The sequence below is a fragment of the Equus caballus genome, chromosome 27, assembly GCF_041296265.1.
Source record: "Equus caballus isolate H_3958 breed thoroughbred chromosome 27, TB-T2T, whole genome shotgun sequence".
Taxonomy (NCBI): Eukaryota; Metazoa; Chordata; class Mammalia; order Perissodactyla; family Equidae; genus Equus; species Equus caballus.
Genome location: NC_091710.1, coordinates 56,517,033 through 56,539,633, shown reverse-complemented (window position 1 = coordinate 56,539,633; position 22,601 = coordinate 56,517,033). Strand labels below are relative to the sequence as shown.

Sequence of the window (22,601 nt, the reverse complement as noted above, 5' to 3'; positions counted from 1 at the left end):
TACCTACACCCTGGGGGAGCGACCATTTCTTACCAGAGATGGAGGATGGTGGGAGGTGACCGAGCCACAGGGCAGGGAAGGATCATCCAGACGTCGCAGGAGCTTGAGCAGAGTCCCTCATGGAAGGCAGGAGGCTTGGGGAGGGCCTGAGAGGCGAGAGGGAGGCTGAGGCAGAGGGACAGGGAGCCGGAGGGAGGGGACCACCAAGCCGGTGCCAGGCTCCCTCCATCCTCTGAGCAGCAGGGAGCCCCATGGGGTCCCAACAGGTGCCTGGGCTGATGAGGTGAGCTTCCTGGAGGCGAGAGCATCTCTGGCCTCCAGTTTAGATACAGGAGGAGGAACCGAGAAAGGAGACAGAGGAGCAGACAGAAAACCCAGAAGGGGACTGTCCCGCAGTCTCCAGGAAGAAGGCAGGCTTTAGTCGCCATTAGGAGATCAGCTATCTAGAAATTACCCAGAACCCTTAGCGATAAATGGATACTGTCTGACTACTTTCTGGTGGATAGCATGGATTTTAAATTAAAATATTTATACCAGGGGTTGTAACATGAGTTTCCATCATCTAAGAACTTAAAACTAATTTAACTTTCATTAAACTTCAAGTTTATAAAATGAGAAAGTCATCAAAACTACCTTAAAAATTACTGTGAATTCCTATTTCAAAATTATATTTTCTTATGAAATAATTCTCTAAAATCAAATATTTTATAACAAGCATTCTTTTGCTAAAATCTGATATATCCATTTAGGAATCAGCAACAGATATTTCTGACAGGTTATAAATTTTTGTGAAAGCAAAAATATAGAATAATCATCAAAAAACATATAAAAGTTGAGAGAAAGATTGTTGATTTAAATTAAGGAGACTCTCTGATTTGTATCAAAAGAAATTCAGGAGAAAGAAGTTTGGAAAACAATTATAATTGCTTCTGTGAAACTAACCTTTATTTCACAAGGCAAATTTTGTAAAACAGAAAGTATTAGAAATGATTTTTCGGCCTCATGAGCAACGGGATTAGGCTTACAACTGATAGCAATTTTCTTTTGTGCTTTGAAAGCCATTGTTTTTGAGCGATAGACTACAGGTCTGTTTAAAAGCTATTTATTTAGCCCATAAATAAGAAATCATTTGGTAATTAAGTGCAATTAAGTTGCAAATGTGCTCGCCATAAATGCTTAATCGAAAATATAATGAAATTCTGAAAAAAAGCTGAAAAATTGAACACCTGAGTTTAGCATCACAGAACTCCTTATGTTCACATTATACTATCAAAAGACATTTGTGTGCAATTTTTCTTTTAAATTGGCACTTTGATGTATATGGCATCAGTGGGAGTAAAAAAAAACAAAAAAAGCTGCTTGTATATCTTACAAATTATTGATTGTGCTATTGAAACTGCCAATCGAAGAACCACGTTAAGTCACTAGCGTCTTCTTTTGATTCATGTGAAATCGACAGTAGGCATGGCGCACTATGGAACACATCCTCCCAGTTCATAAAATCCAAGTGTCAGCTGAGGTTGTGGTTGAATGGATGAAATCTTCCTTTCAGTCAATTCCATCTCCAGCTGGCCCTTTGACTCGGTTTCCCTAAGCATGCAGTTTCTGTTCCCCAAGTGTTCACTTATTAAGCTCCTTCTGGTTGCAAGCAGCCGATGTCTGAGTCAGCTTGCGGAAGGCAGTTTGCAGGAGAGATTCAGGGGCAGCTGAGGGAAGCAGGAGCCTGTCAGCATCTGCCCCGCTTCTGCTTGCAGGGGACCAGAGCACGCTCCAGGGAGCGCAGTCACCTCATCATGACCTGCAGTGGGGTGACCGTGGCTCTGGTCGTCGTGCCCTTGGACCTGGGCACCCCCCACGGCAGCTGAGACGTTCCTGCTGTGCTGCTACTGCCAACAAACTCTTTCTCTGAATGTGTGCGTTTCAGCCCCCGGGAAAGAGGACGTGCTTTCTTCTCTCCATCACCAATGCACGTGGAATGCACTTGCTTGGCCTCGCCCTCTGGTGGATCAGCACCCGTCTCTCGATCCCCCGTCTCTTGGAGGATGGCCAGGGTAGCAGGGTGGATGGTGCAGGTTAGATGATGTGTGTGAAGGTCCCTAGCCGTCAGGTGGGTGTGCCAGCCAGACGCTCACATTGTCTTCAACTCTTGTCCAAATATGCATACGATTTACTAAAAATAGTGAATTTGGGGTTATTTTTAAGGCGCCCTTCCTACGCTCTTCCTTGACATGATTTTACAAGACAGAGTTGTTTTTTCACCTCAACAAGACAGTCATAGTGTTGCAGGAGGAGCTGAGTTCTGACATCTCATGCAGTTCCACTCAGTTCTCTGTGTTTGAGCACCGATGTGAGCCAGACACTTGCACAGTTTGGAGGAAGTGAATGGGTGGCCCGGTCCCTGCCCCCAGGGGCCTCCGAGTTTAGACTATTGTTGAATGGATGGGGCTTGGCTGGGAGGTGAAGGGCTTCATCCTGGAGGTGGAGAAGCATGAGGAGAACCGAGGTGGGCTGTGGACCATGGCAGTTGTGGTCCTTGCTCCCCTGTGTTCTGGGCCCGGGCTGTCCTCTGAGAAGGCTGTTGTCCCTGCTAGGATGCCTCAAAGTCGCGACACGTGGGTAGCTTCCCCCCAGTTCATCCATTTAAGGAATTAAAACTTTACTGAGTCAATTTAGTGGAGCAGGGAAAAGCCCCGTGGGAGCCTCAGCACTGAGAGCAGGCAAGGCATGCGGTGAGTACTCAGTAAAATTGCTGATGGGTTGAATGAAATAAATTAAAGTCAGGGGACCGAGGTTCGGGGCAAAACTTGGGCTCTTATGAGCTGTTTTAACTTGGGAAAGTCACCCGCTTAGAGCAATGGTTTTGTCATCTGTAAGTTGTGGGTAATAACTGGGATCGCCTCCCCATTCCTCCTTGCTGACCCCGTCTCTCTCACCCCGGACTCGCACCTACACCACACAGCCTTCTTTTTGTCCACAGAAAGGACTCCACTGCCACGACTTGCTTACATGCTCCTCCTCCTACTAGACTATGCGTTTCAGACCTTGTTTCTTCAGAACAGGGACCATCTCATTCACCCATCTATCCCCAACACCCGACATGAGCATGGTGCACTGCAGATGCTGCATATATAGCTTTTGGGGTGCAAGGATGAATGAGTGCACGCATGAATGAATGAATGAATGAATGAATATGACGTCACAGGAAAGCACAGCTAAATCATTCTAGGGATGTCCAGAAAGGGGGAGATTGAATTTAGGTGGGAGAGTTTGGGAAAATACTCATGGGAGGAGAAAGCACTGGCAGGGGGTCGTCTAGACTTGGTGGGGTTTCAGGCAGCGAGTAAGTTAATTTGTGGAAAGGCGCTCGGTGGGAAGGGGGTCATCTGAGGGAAGAGAGCGCTGTTTGCCTCGGTTGGGACTTGGGTTCATGAATTCAGGCAGCTGTAGCTGACTGTGGCGTGCCTCAGGCTCAAGGTGGCCAACTGGAACCCGCAGAGGTGGGCAGTGCAGTCTGTAAAGGCTCCTGGCAGAGCAGTGGCGTCATTATTGCTGGCAGACACACTTCACTGCTTCCAGCAGCTTCACGTGTGCACCTGTCTGCTCACTCCCTCTCCCCCTCTCTCTTCCTTGGCCCTTTCTCCTTTTCCTTCATCTTTTCCCTGCCATTCACACTCAATTTTCTCTTCTTTTTATCTCCATCTAAATCTACCCAAAATGTACTTTGTAACTAACTAAATTCCCTGCAGAGCGTCCATGATTCTCTCGAGTGGCAGTGCTCTCCTGACCTCCAGTCTCTTGTTCCCTGTTCCATTTGCCTCAGAAAGGCTGTGCCCCCCTTCTCACCCCAAATAGGCTCTCTCCACAAATACAGAATTCCCTGAAAGCGCGACCAGAATTGAATGGAGAGGAAATGAAAAGCATATTAAATTCCTTTTAGACCCCTCGGCTGATTTCTCTAAGGCTCAGCGCCCCGGCGAAATGATGAGATAAAAGGTTTTGTAAAAAGATGAAAGCGCGTCCTTGACAGCCCTGGCAGCGTGCAGGTGCGCGTGCGGTAGAGCGACGATGTGACGTTCCTTCCTCCTCCCAGATGGTGGGACGCGGGTCTCGGTTTATCCTCCGCTGAGATTGTTCCAAGTGCTGTGACCCCATTTCTGGGCACTGGATTCCACCATCGTAACTCAAACGTCTGTGGTCTGAAACAGAGGCCCACGGCGTTTTCCCCTTGTGAATGTGATTGACAACCACCTAGAACCTTCAAAAGGCCAAGTTCAGGATAAGGTGGACATGTCTGTGCATCCAGTAGGACAGATTTCCCAACTCCAGCGCATCCGCTCCAGTATGGAAGGGCCACTCCTCGTTTCTCTCGACATCCCCTGGGAAGTGACCTGACACTCAAGTTGTTTGTTTTAGTAACAAACAGCATGTGTGTCCACAGGCACCCCTGAGAGAGTTGGAACAAGCTGTCACATAGGTTCCACCTCCTCTCTTCTCCTCCTGCTCTTGGAGCCCTGGAGACAGCGGCCCTGCCTCAGGGTCTCTCCCCAATGCCACTGCCCACAGGAGACCTTCCCCCACAAGCCACGGAGTGGGGACAACCCGTGTTTGTTAGTCCTTTACCCTGGACGTTCCTGAGTGTCAATCACCATCCGACCGGCCCCCTGTCTATTCGTTCCTTTACTGTGGGTCTTGCTGGAAGGACCCGGCGAGCAGTGGCTTTGTCTCCTTCGCTGCATTCCTCCACTGCCTGTCTCTGTGCTTGCTTCAGAGCAGGTGCTCCCTGCCTTCTGTTTGAAGGCTGAACTGTGCGATTAATGGGAGAGAGCGGAGGGAGAGTGCAGGGAGGGGCAAGGGCACTTCAGCAGCTGTTTGGACACTCTGCCAGCAGCTCTCTCTGCAGCCTCCCCACGATGTGCCCCTGTGACCCACGAGAGACAGAACAGTCGCCCCTGGTGATCGGGACCCACAGGGAGCTCCTCCCGACGCCTTTGAGTCGGAAGAGCAGCCTGACCCCTTCGGCTGCCTTTGCAGACAGCGCCCGGGGGAGACCAGCGGAGCTGGACAAGTGAGCGTCTGAAGCCACAGGGAGGAGAGTCCCCGAGGTGGGCAGGGCATGGGCCCCCTCACCTGCCCCAGGGCGGCCGTCTGCGGCTCTCAGAAATGAGACACACAGCAACGCCAGAGCCATTCGCGGATGACAGCTCTTCCTTTGAAAATGGTTTGAAAACACACCGACTTTGAGGGTTTTGTCCATTTGGGGCCATGATTTTATAACAGTAGAGCTTTTTAAAAAAACATTTAAAGAAAAAAGCACAGAGAAGGACTGAAAGCTCACCAGCAGAATCGTTTCAACTGAACTCAGCTCGGGCTTCACCGTTTGGAAACTGGCAGGGGTTTCATTCAGTCTGCGCTTCAAAAGGGCTCCAAGCGCTTGAAAATATTAGCTATTTGTTATTCTGGGCAAGTCCAGCCTTAGAATTTAGCGGAGGGTGTAAATATTGCCTAGTAACCTGGTGAGACCGTCAGGCAGATGCTACCCCTGGTAAACTCCAAGTGCGCACATCCTTTTTATGAAGCTTGACTCGTTTGTGTATCGATTCGGTAACTGAAACGTCACCTGACTTTGTGACATTGCGATAGGAGTTCAAGGAGCTCTACTAAGTAGAGAGAGACTCAAAGAGATTAAAGAAGTGGTTGGGAGACGCAATGCCACATAAGAAAAATAATGCAAGACAACAATGCAGAACGTGAGAACCAGGGCAGCTCCTGATGCTTACAGGTTCACGAGCTGCATCCCCAGAGATGAGGTCTCGCTGTGTCTGGGTAATGCCCAGGAATTTGCCGTTGAAATGCTTCCCAGGTGATTCTGGTGCATGGCCTGGGTTTGAAGACCTTTGAACTAGAGGATAAATAAGGGCAAAACCTCAAATAGGTAAGGAAATACAAGATATTAGTGAGCTGTCATAGGGCCAGAGTTTAGATAACACCCTTGAGAAATACTCACCAAGGCACTGGGTTCCAGACCTCGCCCCGCTCAGCCAGGCTGCTGTGCGCTTTCCTCAATGGCGACCCTGGGGGGTGATTAAACAGCTACCAACCGTTAACCATGTAACTTGAACTAATGTCATCAGATCAGATCGGTGAGGGTTAATTTATTTACTAATTTACACCTCGTCTCATTTTACAAGAATATGAAGCAATGAATAACAAAAACATAAAATACACTGATGAAATAGCAATCTGAACACAAAGTCATGCAGGATCTTTGAGAATGAAGGGACAAAGGAGGACACTGTGACTGACATGAGGACCTTTAAGTGGAGCCCGAATTTGCCTCTGAGCCGTATGACGATCAGAGCAAAACTGGAGACAGCCTCAACCACACTTGTCTGCCAGGGAGGAGGAGAGAGGACATTTAGAAGCAAACAAGCATACCGCGTTCCTAAATTTTACTGAACAGATCTTCTACTGCGGTCTAAAACACAGGAGGAAAAGTTTTTTAAACTGAAATTCGTATATATTCAATTTTGTGTTTTTTTATGTCTTCTTTCATCAAATATATTTATTCATTATAAGAGCTTTACGGAAATATAATTCACATACTATACAATTGACTCATTAAAATGTACAATTCAATGGTTTTTAGCATATTTGCAGATATAACCATCACTACAATCAATTTTAGAACATTTTCATCACCCTTAGCAGTCACACCCCATTCTCCCTTCCCCAGCGCCAGGCAGTCAACAACCTACTGTCTGTCTCTATGGATTTGCCCCTTCTAGACGCTTCATATAAATGGAATCATATACTATGTGGTCTTTGTGGTTGGCTGCTTTCACTCGGCGTCGTGGTTGGAAGGTCCGTCCATGTGTAGCATGTTTCCATACTTAATTGTTTCTGTTGTCAAGTAAGATTCCATTGAATGGATATCACCAGTCCTGCTCATCCACTCCTCAGGTGATGGGCATCTGGGTTGCTTCCACTCTTTGGCTATTATGACTAATACTGCTGTGAACATTCATGTACCAGTTTCTGTGTGGACAGTCGCTTTCATTTCTCTTGGGTGTATAACTGGGAGGTGTTTGGCCTTTTCAAGAACTGCCAGGCTGTTTTCCAAAGCGGTTGTGCCATTTTACATGCCGCCGCAGCAGTGTGTGAAGTTCCACTTTCTCTGTGTCCTCGTCAACACTTGTCCCTGTCTGTCTCTCTTCTTGTAGACATCCTAGTGGATGTGAAGTGGTGTCTCTACTGTGGTTTCAATTGCATTTCCCAGATGGTTAATAATGCTGAGCACCTTCTCACGTGCTTATTGGCCATTTGTGTATCATCTTTGGAGAAATTTCAGCTCCTTTGCCTGCTTTTATTCGATTTATTTGCCTTTTTATAATTGCGTTCTAAGAGTTCTCTGTATACTCTAGATACAATTTCCCTATCAGACACATGATTTGCAAGAAATTTTCCCCATTCTGTGGGTTGTCTTTTCACTTTCTTGGTGGTGTCCTTCAAAGCACGAAAGTTTTTAATTTTAGGGAGTTTATTTTACCTATTTTTTCCTTTTTTTTTCTGTGCTTTTGATGACATATCTAAAAACCATTACCTAATTCACATTCACAAAGAAATAAGCATATATTCTCCTCTAAGAGTTTTATATTTTTATCCCTTACTTTTAGGTCTTTGATCCATTTTGAGTTCATTTTTGTGTAGAGTATGAGGGAGTGAGTACAACTTCATTCCTTTGCACATGGAAATCTGGATGTCCCACCGCCATTTGTAGAAGAGACGATTATTCCCCCATTTCTTGGTCTTGGCACCCTAATCAGAAATGGATTGGCCATAGATGTATGCGTTTGTTTCTGGACCCCCGATTCCATTCCATTGATCCATATGTGTGTCTTTGTGCTAGTACCGTTTTGATGACGGTACCTTTGTAGTACGTTTTGGAATTGGGAGGTGTTAGTCCCCCAACTTCATTCTTCTTTTTCAAGATTGTTTTGGCTTTTGGGGACACATTGCATTTCCATATGAATTTGAGGATTGCTTTTTCCGCTTCTGCAAAAAAGCCAGCTGGAATTTTGACAGGCATTGTGTTGAAATTGTAGGTCACTTTGAGTAGTATTGAAATCTTAAAACTATTAAAGTCTTCCAACCCGGAACACAGGACATCTTTCCACGTATTTAAGTCTTTTATTTCCTTCCACACTGTTTTCTAGTTTTCAGAGCACAAATCTTTCCTTGGTTAAGTGTAGTCCTGGGTATTTTATTCTTCTAGATGTTATTGTAAATAGAATTACTTTCCTAATTTTGTTTTTGGATTGTTCATTGCTGGTGTATAGAAACACAACTGATTTTTGTGTTTTGATCTGGTAAGCTATAACTTTGCTGAATTTGTTTATTAGCTCGAATTGCTTTCTGTAGATTCTTTGGTATGTTCTTTATATAGGAACAAGTCATCTGCAAATAGATACTTCTGCTTTTCCAGTGTGGATACCTTTTATTTCTTTCTGGCTAATTGCTCTGGCTAGAACCTCCAGTTCATTGTCCAACAGCAGCAGCAAAAGCAGAGCAAGCTTCTCTCGTGCTGTTCTTAGGGGCAAAGGTTTCCATCTTTCACTGCTGAGTAGGATGCTAGCTGTGGGGTTTCCACAAGTGCCTTCATCACATTGAAGAGGGTTTCCTTCCTAGTTTTCTGAGTGTTTTCATCATGAAAGGGTGTTGAATTTTGTCAAATGCCATTTCTGCATCAACTGAGACGATCATGTGTTTTCTCCCGTTCATTCTAGTAATACGTTGTAATACGTTGATTCATTTTTGTCATGTTGATCCACCCTTGTGTTCCTCGGATAAATTCCACTTGGTCGTGATGTGTAGTTCTTTCAATGTCCTGCTGGATTAGGTTTTCCAGTATTTCGTTGAGGATTTTTGTATCTGTATTCATAAATCCATTATGGTCTGGAACTTTCTTTTCTTGTGATGTCTTTATCTGGCTCCCGTATCAGGGTAATGCTGGCCTCATAGAATGAATTAGGAATTGTTCCCTCCTCTTGTGTTTTTTGTTAGAGTTTGAGAAGAATTGTTTCTGATTCTTCTTTAGATATTTGGTAGAATTCACCAGGAAGCCATCTGGTTCTGGACATTTCATTGTTGGGAGGTTTTTGATTACTGATTCGCTCTCCCTACTCATTTTAGTCCTGTTGAGAAACTTTCTATTTCTTCTCAAAGTAATTGATGTGTTTCTATGAATTTGTCCATTTCATCTAGTTTATCGATTTGCTGGCATACTATTGTTCATAGTATGCTCTTCTAATCCTTTTTATTTATATAAGATCAGTAGTGATCCCCAACTTTTATTTCTGATTTTAGTAATTTGACTATTCTCTTTTTTCTTTTCAGGCCAGCTAACAGTTTGTCAATTTTATTGATCTTTTCAATGAACCAACTTTTCATTTCATTGATTCTATTTCATTTATTTCCACTCTAAGCTGTATTATTTCTTTCTTCCTTCCACTAGCTTTAGGTTTAATTTTCTTTTTCTACCCATATTAATTTTAAGATCAGCTTTTGGATTTCTACAAAGAAGCCAACTGTGATTGTTAGGAATTGTGGTGATTCTGCACATCATCTCGGGGCATATTTCCATCTTAACCTTGTTAAGTTTTCCCATCCATGAATACGGGATACCTTTCCATTTACTTCGAGCATCACTAATTTCTTTCCAGGATGATTGGTAGTTGTTAGCATACAAATCTTGTACTTTTTTCTTGAATTTTTGAGGAATCTTGTTTGTAATGGAGCTTCAGACGGATGCCTTTTGACACACGGTGGGCCCCATCTTTCATACCCTCGCGTGGTGGGTACAAGAATAGGTTCACATGGCTGTCTCTTATCCTGTTCCCTAACCTGCACTTGTGTTGCAGGATCCTGACCAGATGGCACAGGGCCCATAAGAGAAGGCAGCTAAGCAGGTGCTGCACTGAGGGGTGGCAGGAAGGATGAAGGAGTGGCGACAAGGATGTGGGGAGCAGAGAGAGGGAGCCAGGGTGATTCCAGGGACCAACCAGCCTACCTCACAATTCTGCACAAGCCCAACTGAAATTTCTGAACAAATATTGGCAAGTTTAACTAGCTTGGCGAAAATGCTTCATAGGAGAATATATTTTTTTTTATCAAGCAACTCCATGATCCACTTTAGGTTGTTGTTCCGTTTTGTTTTGTTTGGGTTTGTTTTTTACCTTTAGCTCAGTGGGCTCCCACCTCCAACGGGGGATTTTCCACTTAAGGTGGATGGCAAGACCCAATGACACAGTGGAAGGTCTGTCCCTCCCCGTGGGGGCAGATGAAATCAGATGGTTGAAAGCAGGCAACTTGGGTTAAGGGAGCTTAAGGCAGAGGGAGACAACGCTGCTTCCTCACTGGGGAGGGACCTCCAAGTGCCCAAGGTCAGGAAGGCTGGCCAGTGTCTGTCCTTGCACTGCCACTTCTCCCAGGGCTGGGATGGGGGCACAGGCTCCATGCTGTTTCAAAAATCCTGGAGCCCGTGCCCCTTGCCACAGTGTGCGCCCAGCCTGGTTGGCTCGGGCTAAGGCTTGGTGTGGAACTACTAGCCTGGCTTAACCAGAAGGGGCACGTGGGACCCCCCACCAGCGTCCCGCATCCTCAGCAGCCTGGTGTTGGCAGCAGGCCACCTGGAGCTGGATCCCTGGCTTCCAGTGCAGCTCCGATGCTGTGTGTGTGTCCGCATGTGTGTCTATGTGTCTGTGTGCGTGCACGACCACGGGGACCTTGTCCCACCTGCCCTGCTAGCCTCGGCCTCCTCAGCCTGCGATGAGGACAGGCAACACCCCCCTGCAGGGCCGTGAGGACGGTAAAGCCTGGGACACAGCACCCACACACAGCGAGCACAGCACACATCAGCCATGTCGTAAAGGTTTTATTGCTACCCTCAAAATGCACTCTTTAGAATGTAGGCCAACAGTCTGGTGAAATCCAACACTAAAATGTGCCTTGACATTCGAGTTTGAATGTGGGGACACAGTTAACGGATAGTGACAATAACTGCTAACGTCTCTTGCTTAATAACAAAAAGTGGTGTCGTGGGGGCCCACGCCGCAGCCGAGTGATTAAGTTCACACACTCTGCTTCGGTGGCCCAGGGTTCGCCAGTTCAGATCCTGGGCACAGATCTACACACCACTGGCCAAGCCCTGCTGGGGCAGTGTCCCACATAGAAGAACCGGAAGGACTTACAACTAGGATACACGACTGTGTGCTGGGGCTCTGGGGAGGAAAAGCAGACCAAAGGGAAAGATTAGCAACAGATGTTAGCTCAGGGCCAGTCTTCCTCACCAAAAAAAGCATACCTAAAAAAAAAGTAGGACCAGTAAAAATAAAACCAATTAAAAAAAATGTGATGTCCTGAGTAGCTAGAAGTTAGGAAGCTAAGACATCATCCACATTTTTGTTTGTCACCTCACTGTCACAAAGAGAAACTGCCAGGCCCTAAGGATTTATGACATGTTACATGGACTTATAAGAAAGCAATCGTCCAAGTCCTTGTTAGACGCTCTGGTGTTGCCATTAGTTACAGTCCACTTATCCTGTCTGTTGTGCTTGTGGTATTGTTTTCGAGGGTAATGTGTAAGTTTCCAGGCGTCCGTCAGGGAATTCATCCTGTACACTGGAAATGAGAATGTGTTATCAACGTGTCGCATAATCAAATTTAATTCCGTTCAGTTGAACTTTTATCTTTTATGCTGTTCTTTTATGCAGCTACATTCATAACGTAGCTTCCAGGATAAACATGAGGCAGACATACGATACGTGAGTGGAGCAGTAAAGGACTTGGTTTTTAATATGGAGGAATATTAGGATTGTATTAAATTACGTGTTAATGGAAAAATAAAGCGAAAGATAATAGGATGACCACTTTGTGCTGCTATAACGTCTAGATTACAGCACACAGCTTTGCTATTTATGAGTTGAATATTGAATTTCCTTTGAAAACTTGCCTTTAATTATATTAAAATATAACATAAGCTAAAATATCCCCTCCTAATATATTGAAGTGTTCTAGCGGTAATTTGGCTGTTGAGAGAGGAAAGACTGAGGAGGTTTACGGGATCCCCACTCCCGTGAGACAGCGAAGTACCTTGAATTGAGATAAAGGGAAGCTGCCTTTGGAGATAAAGGATTCACTGATCCGTGACTCGGAGAACATGCAGGAGCGATCCCTGTGTGCCCTTGGGATGAGAGGCAGCCCCACTCCTACTCTGAGTCCACTGGGGTTCCTCAAGCAATGTTTGCGCTCTCTGCTGCTGTCGATCGTTCCCGGTGTCATAGGTCTCGCCCCTAACTTCTTAGGGATCCGTGAGGTCATGGCCCTTCCTTACGAGATATCTCCATGTCTGAGCTGGCCTGGATGAGGGCGGTCCCTGAGCCTGAAATGCAGACCTTTGAACCCATAGCTAGCACCAGTCATCTGGCAAATGTTCTCGGAAGTGATGGTGTTTCCTGACATCGACCCCCAAGAGAGTTGAGTAAAAGTAATCCAGAGGAGCCTGGAGTCTCAGTTTTCTCTCCCGTTTCCTGCGGTCCCCCTAGGTGTTTGCATGGAGTCTGTTGGGGGAGGAGTCAGGGTGGATGGCTCTATGAGTTCTGGGTGTCGCCTGCTCCAGGATTGAGGTCGTATCTCTCAGGGGAGGGGACGTTAGAGAGGAGTAAGTGGGAGAGACGCTCCTGGTGGTGGAGGACAGGCGGGCAGGGTTAGTTACACGAGCTGGACTGAGGGGTGCCATTGGCCCTGGGGAGGGGTGTTGGGCCGTGCGGGTGAGGGGAGCGGGACTCAGACAGCTTCATCCTGAGGACCTGATGCCCTAGCACCTCGAGGAGGTCCACCTCTCGTTCCGGTCTGGACCTTCCGCCTCGAGGACAGCGCACAGTAGGCACTCTCCAGGCGTTGTCTGAATGCAGGTTGGGTTGCACTGGAGCTGGGTCTCGGAGAGTGAACACAGGAGAGGACGGTGCAGCAGCCTGGGGAGCAGAAGGTGGAAAGAACCTGTGGGGTACTGATTAGAACTAGCAGTAGTTCCGTGTGATCAAACCCAGTAGCTTCACAGATATGTGCACGAGGGTCTGAACGAGGGGCTCCGGCGGGCTCATCTGGTCATCACAAGCCTTGGGCATGTGCTCTGTGCCTGGCACGTGCTGGGGCTGGCCTAGAGCCGTCTCAGAGCAAACCCCGCCATCACGGAGGCTGCCGTCGGAGAGGTGGCCCCTGGTAACGGGTGGAGGTGCTGGGACTTGCTGGTAAGCGGGTGAGCTGTTGGGCAGGGAATGAGCTGGTGAGGGTGTCTGGGGAAACACAGGCCTGCAGCGATGTTTGGGTGACGTGGACGAAAGAAGAGCAGTTGGGGGCTCCTGCTGTGGCCCCGGGGCTGAGGACGTGGGGTCTGAGCAGGGCAGGGCCTTGGGCTGAAGGCCACGGGTGCAGCAAGTGAAGGGTGAGCTGAGGACCAGGGTGGGGCAGAGGAGGAAGTGAGAGTAAGTCGGGAGACGAGAGGGAAGGCAGAGAAAGGGAGAACATCAGAGGGCCTCCTTCTCCAGAGGGCTGCTGGGGCAGACGGAGAGAGGAAGCCGCCTCAGGTGTCACGAAACAGACTCTGCTGTGTCATAACTGCAGCCTCAGGGCTCCTGGCAACTCGGAGCAAGCTCTGCAGGCGCTGACAGCAGGGCTCCTAGCGGGAGGCGGGAGAGGAGTGCACAGCCTTCGTGCTCGTCCTCGTGGGGCTGTGCAGAGGGACACGGGGCCCTGGCCCGGGGAGCCAACTGGTCTCCACTACCCCAGGGACAGAAGGCTGGCTGCGCAGGTCCAGTGGGCTGAGGCTGCTGGGCCCTCAGAGCCTCTCTGGGCTCAGCCCACAGGCCGTTCCTGGGCCCTCTGCCTCACGGGTTCTTCCCACCATTTTCCTGTTGGAATCAGCTTCCCAAGCCTGTATTTACTGCATATATCACATTATGTGCATGTTATATATGGATATGTGCATTATATATACACACTATACCTGTAATATACTATATGGATATATGCATATTATATACATACTATACGCATATTATATACTAGAGTCTGAATTTCCTGAATATATCATAGTACATGCATATTATATACTATATATACACATTATATACACATATATGCACTGTTTGCATACTATATATGCATATTATATACTATAATAGACTGTATTTCCTGCATATAATATGCATATTATACACTACATATGCATATTCTATATGGATATATGCATTATGCATGCATGCTATATATACATATTATATATTGCATATTCTGCATGGACATATGTGTTATATACATACTACACATTTATATAATATGTGAATATATACATACTAGATATGCATATTATATACTAGGGTCTATATTTCCTGAATATATCATATTATATGCATGTTACATACTATATACAAACATTGTGTATACATATGTGCATTATATACATACTATATTTGCATATTATATATGGATATATGTGTATTACATACATACTATTATTTTATACTAGCATATTATATACTAGAGTCTGTATTTCCTGAATATATCATGTTATGTGCATATTACACACTATATATACATTATGTATACAAAGATGCATTATATATACACTATATATACATATAACATATGGATATGTGCATATTATATACATACTATATATGCCTTTTACATACCCTATGTACACGTTATATACACATATATGCACTATATATACATGCTATATATGCATATTATATACTATAATATAATCTGTATTTCCTGGATATATTATATACTATATATGAACTATATATTATATATGCATATTGTATGGATATATGCATTATCCATACATACTATACATGTATATTATATATGGATATACATATTATATACATACTATATATGCATATTATATACTAGAATCTGTATTTCCTGAATATATCATATTATATGTATATTACGTACTGTATATACACATTATGTATACATATATGCATTGTATACACACTATATATGCATATTAAATATTATATTATGTATTTCCTGTATATATTATATTACATGCATATTATATACTCTACATGCATATTACATATGGATCTGTGCATTATACATCATATTACATACTATATAGAGTCTGTGTTTCCTGCATGTTATTACGTGCGTATTACATTCCATAAATGCAATATGTACTACATATATAGGTATATTACATACTCTAACAGAGCCTGTGTTTCCTGCATCTGTTTGGCCAGCAATTGGAAGCAGGCCCTGATTTGGGGCTGAAACAGAAACGCTGGGACAGCAGGAAGCAGAGGCAAAGCAGGGCTCTCTGGGGATCCCGGGATCCAGTTCCTCAGGTTTAACAAACTCTGAGCTTTGTAAATGCTGACCCAAGAGAATTCAAATGAAACCATGACAACAATAATAGTGTAGGTAATGAATGGTCTGAGGGTCCTCCCCCTGGAACACGGCCTGTTGCCTTGCCGGTGTCCTGTGTCCCTGCCCACAGCTGAGGGAGGAGAACCTAGAGAGCACAGGTCACCGCCTGGAGCCTCACTCCCGGAGGTGGCCGGACCAGGGCCCTGACCCAACTAGTCCATCTCCAGATGCTAGCATTTCAACCACTGCACCGACCGCCTCCCTAGCAAGAAGTCCAGGGGCCGGTCCACAGCCCACGGCCACAGACCCAACGTCTTCTGCGAGGTCGCCTCCTGTTGACCTGTGTATAACATTGCCGGTCACATAATCAACCCTTGTTTTCTTGACTGGGCAGAATCTTACAGTTCAAAGCCGAATATTGGAAATAGAATGTCAGGACGTCCTGGTTTCGTCCTCCTTTGGACACAGACAGACGTCCCTGAGAAAGCCCCTCTCCTGACCTGCACAGCAAGGACGTGGCCTTGAACGACCTCGTGGTTAGTACACTAGTGTGCAGCACATTCGCTCCCCGGGCAATGCCGCTGATTAAATAGCGGCTGTTGTTTTTTTAAACTTCTTAAACTGAACCACAGTACTCAAATCTAATTGAAATATAACTCATTTTTCCCCCAAATTGTTTATTTGTTTAATACATTCAGGAGTGTTTGGAAATATCAAAGTTTACTCTCTCTAATATTCTCACACTTTGAAGAAGTCAGTGTGGTATAAAAAAGCAGTTGCCCACTTGAATGCCCGGTGGAAAATGACCACTGACTACTGGATAAAAGTAGTTCCTGCATGGGGTGTTAATATTTTACTTCTCCAACACGTAAGGGCTTTTGTCGATATTCCCACAAAGTCGTAAATGGCGTTTCTGTGTTTTCTCCCCAGACCAGCAGTATTCATGGTCGCCGACTCAGCACTTCAATGAAGAAAGATACTCGCCTGCTCCTAGGAATATGAAAGGATTATCCGGGAGTCGAAATCAACCACAGCTGTGTTCGGGTCATACCTGTGGCTTAACACCGCCTGATGACTGTGAGCATGCCCACGACCACCTCCACCACGGGCAGGAAGCGCGGCAGCCCCACCTGCTCAGCCCGGCGGAGAGCTGCCTCATGGATCACCACCGCTGCTCCCCGCGGAGCTCCATCCATTCCGAGTGCATGATGATGCCCATGATGCTGGGCGACCACATGTCCAGTAGCACCTTCCCCAGGATGCACTACAGCTCCCACTACGACACCAGAGACGACTGTGCCATGTCTCACGCCAGCACTAAAATCAACCGGATTCCCGCCAATCTTTTGGACCAGTTTGAGAAACAGCTCCCTCTGCACAGGGACGGCTTCCACACGCTGCAATACCAGAGGACCTCCAGTGCCGCGGAGCAGCGCAGCGAGAGCCCGGGGCGGATACGACACCTCGTCCATTCCGTCCAAAAGCTCTTCACCAAGTCCCATTCTTTAGAAGGCTCTTCCAAGAGCAACGTCAACGGGACCAAGGGGGACAGCCGGGTGGATGACCACCACCACGGCCACCATGTTAAACACAGTAAACGGAATAAAAGCAAGGAACGCAAGCCCGAGAGCAAGCATAAGTCGGGCCTGAGCAGCTGGTGGAGCTCCGACGACAATCTGGACAGCGACAGCACCTACCGGACCTCCAGCGTGATCAACAGGCACCACATGGACCTCGCCTCCCACTGCTACCCGGGCCCGCTGCAGGGACCCTTTGGGGACCTCTCCCTGAAGACTTCCAAAAGTAATAACGACGTCAAGTGCTCAGCCTGCGAGGGCTTGGCCATGACGCCCGAGGCCAAGTACATGAAGCGCAGCTCCTGGTCCACGCTCACCGTGAGCCAGGCCAAGGAGGCTTATCGCAAGAGCTCCCTGAACTTGGACAAGCCCCTGGTCCACCCGGAGATCAAGCCGCCCTTGAGGCCGTGCCATTACCTTCAGGTAAGGACGCCCGCGGCGTGACTGCTGCTTCCCGTCACGTCTTCCCAGCAAACCGTGGCAGGCAGGTGGGCTGGCCTGCTCTGGGAAAGCCGTGGACATCCTAATTCTTCCTTTAAACCACAGCCCTAGGTATGAAGGGCCGTTCCTTCAGTACCTCCAAGGCTGGAGGATTTAGCAACGGCAACAAAATGTATTAGCCCACTGTAATGTTTTCTCCTTGCAAAGTGGCTGGTTTGCCCCGCTGGAAATCGGCTTGAGTGAGTTCTCCGACCACACCCGAGAGTAGCATCTTTAAGTTTCCAAATAGCAATGAGCATGATTACGGAAAATGCAGCTGTTCCTCTGGGGTGTGGAGGAAACGAGTTTACCAAAGGTGAAAGCAAATCAAAGACAGTGGATGGCTAGAGGGGGCATATCGCGGAATTCAGTTTTCTATCATTTCCCTCTCCTCTCTGCCTCCTAATCACGCCATCACTGAGTGTGTGAGTACCCCAGGGGAAGCATCAGGCCCCCAAGAGGCACCCCCCCATAAAGATGCCTCTGCAGTTACTTGTATCAACTAACAGTGCTACTAGCAAAACTTGGAAGTCTGGAGTTTTTCTTTCATAGGTACATAATTTGCATCCCGGTTTGCCACCACCTCTGCTTGCCTGGCAGCAGTTGCTGGGGGCCGTGCCTGGGTTTGGAGAGATCTTCCCACGATGAGTAATAGTGCTGGATGCCGGGTGAGTCACCAGGCAGTCAATTAATGGAACAGACAAACAACTGCGCATCTTTTCAGGAGTCAGGTGGTTGCAAATCATCTCAGCAACTCCAATTGCCATCCTGGTGCGTGGCCCAAAACCCACGGGTTCTGTTTTAAAGGGAAAGGCTAGCCCAGTGGCTTTTATAGGCAGATTTATTCAAAGAGACAAATTGGTACTTGGATAAAATACCATTTTTATGGCAGTGGGAGAGAATTCAACTCTGCTTGTAGTTAGCAAACCCTAAAAATAGACAAATATAGAATTTTTACCTGCATGTATCTAAAGGAATATGATGAGTAGATTCAGGGTTCACTGTAGTCATTGTTGGAAAAGCAAAACGCTCTCATCTTTCTCTGTGTTCGTACCTTGGAAATGTCTGCAGGGTGATGCCGTCGCTGTGGTGTTCTGGCCCCTCGGGCCTGACTCCAGACCCGCCGTCTCTCCAGACACTTCCGGGGCCACCCTCCTCTGCAGTCCTCACACCCTCAGATCTACCGTCCCCTGAAGCTCTTTCTGTCCACTGTCCCTTTTGCCGAGCATCCTTTTTTCTGCCCTCCTTTTAATTTGTTTTACTTATGCAAAATATTAATCCCTGACCAGCACACAGGGACAGTGACCTGTACACAGGACCATCACTGGCACATGGGGACAGTGACCAGCACACAGGGACAGTGACCTGTACACAGGACCATCACTAGCACATGGGGACAGTGACCAGCACACAGGGACAGTGACCTGTACACAGGAAGAATGAATGACCAGCACACAGGACAGTGACTAGCATGCAGGACAGCGACCAGCATATGGGCCATCCCCGGCATGCTGTGTCTCATTTCAGTGCATCGTTTGGGGGACCTGGCAGAGTCTTGTGCCTGGGACGGGCATTCAAGAAATGTTTGTTGGTGGGCCTGCCCAGTGGCACAGCGGTTAAGTTCACGTGCTCCAGTTTGGTGGTCTGGGGTTTGCAAGTTCAGATCCCAGGTGCACACCTACACCACTCATCAAGCCACACTGTGGTGGCGTCCCACATAAAATAGAGGAAGATTGGCACAGATGTTAGCTCAGGGCCAATCTTCCTTGCCAAAAGAAAAAAGAAGAAAGAAAAAAGAAATGTTTGTTGGAATAAATTCTCCATGGAAGGATGTTGGGGTTTTGTGAGTCTGGTCAACCTTGTACCTCACTGGTCTTGTAGACATTGGAGTTTGTGGTTAGATTCAGACAGTGTAATAACAGCACTTTGAAAGTCATAAATCATTCTATAAACCTACAGGATTGTGTGGGTAAGTCTGTTCTATCTAAGTTTACCAGTTAAGAAAGAGATGTGACTAAAACTGTCAATAGGAAGGTTTAGGACAGGAACTCAAAGGTCTGTTGTGATGAGACCTCCTGGGTTCCTTTGATTCAGAGATCTTAGATTCTGAGAGACCGTGCCTGTCCATACAGTAAGCATTTGTTGAGGGTCCACGGTGCTCTAGGCCTGCGTCCTCATTCGTGCAGCCCGGACGGGCACCTCACTTATCAGGACAGCCCTCAGATCTTTGCACAGGGCTGTAGAGATCTCTGTTCTGCTTCTCCCACCTCCGCACAACAGCCTCCCCTGGCCTGGGGGGATCTCTTTCCCGTCACTGTGTGTCTTCACCCTGGCGGATCTGGTGGTCTGCACACGAAGCTAGGTCACTGAGTGACCGCGGGGCAGCGTGACGACAGGCTGGGCTGGAGATGCTTGTGTGGAGCCTGGGACCACTGCCCTGCAAGGCCAGGTCGTGCCATGCTTAAGGAGTGAAATGGAAGCAGGTGTGGCCTTAAGAAAATGAAGTCAGCGACTGAACAGCGGCTCAGAGGAAAACCCAAAAGACAGAAATAAATAAACAATAAAGAACTTCCCCAACCAAATCACACTAGAGATTCCAGAGTTGACCTGAGCAGCATGATCCTGATGCCATCTGCTGAGACGCAGACACACTGGCAGAAACCGCCTTGGAATCCGGCACTTCTTCACTGGGTTCTGTTCACATTTGGGTGGACAGGTCTCCCTTGTGGGGGACATTGAGCTGTGTCCCTGGCCTCTCCCCACTAGCTGCCAATAGTACCCCATAGTACCCCATTTTGGAGACAACCAAACCTGTCTCCAGATGTTGCCAAGTGTCCCCAGGGGCAGAATTCCCTGCAGCTGAGAACCGCTGGTGTCATCCAAGGATCATGAGGTTTAGAACCAGGACTCGGCTCCTCGGAAGCCCGTGCTGTCCCTGAGCTGGTGAGCACGCCTGGCCTCCTCCTGCACCGCCTCTGAGCTCTGCATCCTGGTCCCCACCGCGCCCGCCTTCCAGGTGCACTGAGCTCAGCGTCTTACGAGCAGCCTCCTCAGGTCCTGCGAGATTTGCCTGGTAACCCCACCACGTGCTCCTCAAACTCCTTGCATTTATGACGCATCCGTGCAATTGTCTAAACAGCTTTCTTGTCCATAACAATGGCCCGTAAACTTATCAAACCAAGTGTCCCATTTATAGCAAATATTTCACAATGTGTCCTGGACGGTTCTAAAATGAAATTTATGTATGACTGACCTACACACACTATTTTGAGTATATATGTATATATTAATGTATTTATTTATTTGTATAATGTGCCCGAAATCTAACGTAACAGAGAAATAAAAGCAAGGTAGCTATTAACTAAAAACATAAATTTTAGGATACAAATGTCTGGGCACAATGACAGACGTGTACAGAATGAAGCATTCGGAAGTCTGTTTCTGGATGACGTCTCACTGGAATTTAGAGCTGCCAATGAGACCGCTAGATGAGTGTGAAATGACTCATTAACCTCCAGTGGATTCGCCGACCTGATGGGATTTTGGAAATGGTAAACAATTCTTGGTAAAGCATCAAACCAAACAAACTTCTCTCTTTCCTCAATTTACATGGTGAGTTGCATTCTTGAAAAATCCATTGTTGCTTATAACCGTGCAAAAACAAAAACCCCTTTGGTTTACATACAAAGCAGAGTTAGATGCAAGGCTCAGGCAATTAGAGACAGGAAAACAGACATTCAAATCATATGAGACAGGAGCCTATTCTTCATTGGGTGGGATTGCTTCATGCTTCCCCCAAACCAGCCTCTCTGGACCCCCAGATTCCCATAATGCTCCCCTAACTGTGTGACAGTCACAACCAGCCCAGATGGAGTTCTACGATGGCCCCAAGAGGCTGCCCTCCTTTGGAGCCATTGTCCTTTCCTGTAAAATCTGGAATTCAGAAGCCCAGCTGTCTTGCTCTCAATTATCTCCCCAGTGGCTAGAGAACCTGGTATGCATTTAAAACAAGAAAACTTGTTGAACAAATGAAGACGACCTTTCCCCAAGAGAGATGCAGTGTTTGATGGTATTTTCCTCCTTGGATTCAGCTCCTGAAAGAGAATCTTATGACAAAACCCTGGTTCTTTTCTCTTGTGCCTGCTGCTTGAAAAATAAGAAGGATCTTTTAACACACATTATCCTTAAAGCAAGAAACAAGAGACACCGAACATACACTAAGGTGACCCTTAGGAAAACGCCTGTTGAGAAATATAAATACCGCTCACCACTGTGTGCAAGTGGGTATTTAAGGTAATTGTCATTAAATGCAGCAAAGACTGCAAATTGGGTTTGCCCAGGGTGGTGGCTCTTGTGCAGAGAAATCATTCGTCATTCATTCACTGGAAACCGTAAAGCCACTTAATGTGCCGGAATGAACACTTGGCCACTCTCGAGCGTTGAGCCGTGGGTTTCCAGCACCGTGAGGTCCCTGAGAAAGATGCATTTGCTGAGACGCAGTGGCGTCCGACGATCGCTGCTCTGTTCCTTGAGTCTGGAGGCACGTGCTCTGGGATCGGGATCCGTGCCCTGCCCTCGACTCTGGTTCCCACTCCTTCTGTAATGCAGTTGCGTCTGTCACAGACTGCAAAAGTGACTTCTTAAATCAGAAACAGAAAAATACAAGCTGGTCTCCTTTGTCAGTTAATTCACAGGCTGCTGGGGGAAAAAAAAAAAACCTTCCTTTGTTTCTTGTGGAAACATGCTTTTAATTCACGACAATTCCATAAAGCTGCCAACAGGATAGAATCTTCCATGGCATGTGGCCGTCCTCCGCCTGTCCCCGGCCAGCCCCCCAGCCTCCCACCCTGGAGCGCCACACAGCTGGCCGCACCTCCTTCCTAAGTGCAGGGAATGGGAGCCTGTGCCTTCCTGCTGGTCAATTGCAAATTAGTTAGAACCCCAGACCTCACGTCCAGGAAGCCTTCCCAGATCACCTCCTCTGTCCACAGCTTCCATTGACCCCTTCTCTGTTTGCCCTCTGCACCGTATCTTGTGCCCTAATTAAACCATAATTCATCTCATTTTATCTGTGTCCCTTCTACTGAAATATATTGTCATTGAGGA

At 46.9% G+C, this 22,601-nt stretch overlaps 1 protein-coding gene across 14 annotated transcripts in view; it reads left to right on the top strand.

Moving 5' to 3' along the window:
* Nucleotides 1–22,601, top strand: part of DLGAP2 (DLG associated protein 2) — an 823,185-nt gene that overhangs the window by 698,973 nt on the left and 101,611 nt on the right. For all 14 annotated transcript variants that reach the window (XM_070253515.1, XM_023630813.2, XM_070253523.1 and 11 more), the window contains one exon: nt 16,369–17,438. In XM_070253515.1, coding sequence (XP_070109616.1) covers nt 16,369–17,438 — 1,070 coding nt within the window. The remainder of the gene's footprint in view (nt 1–16,368; nt 17,439–22,601) is intronic.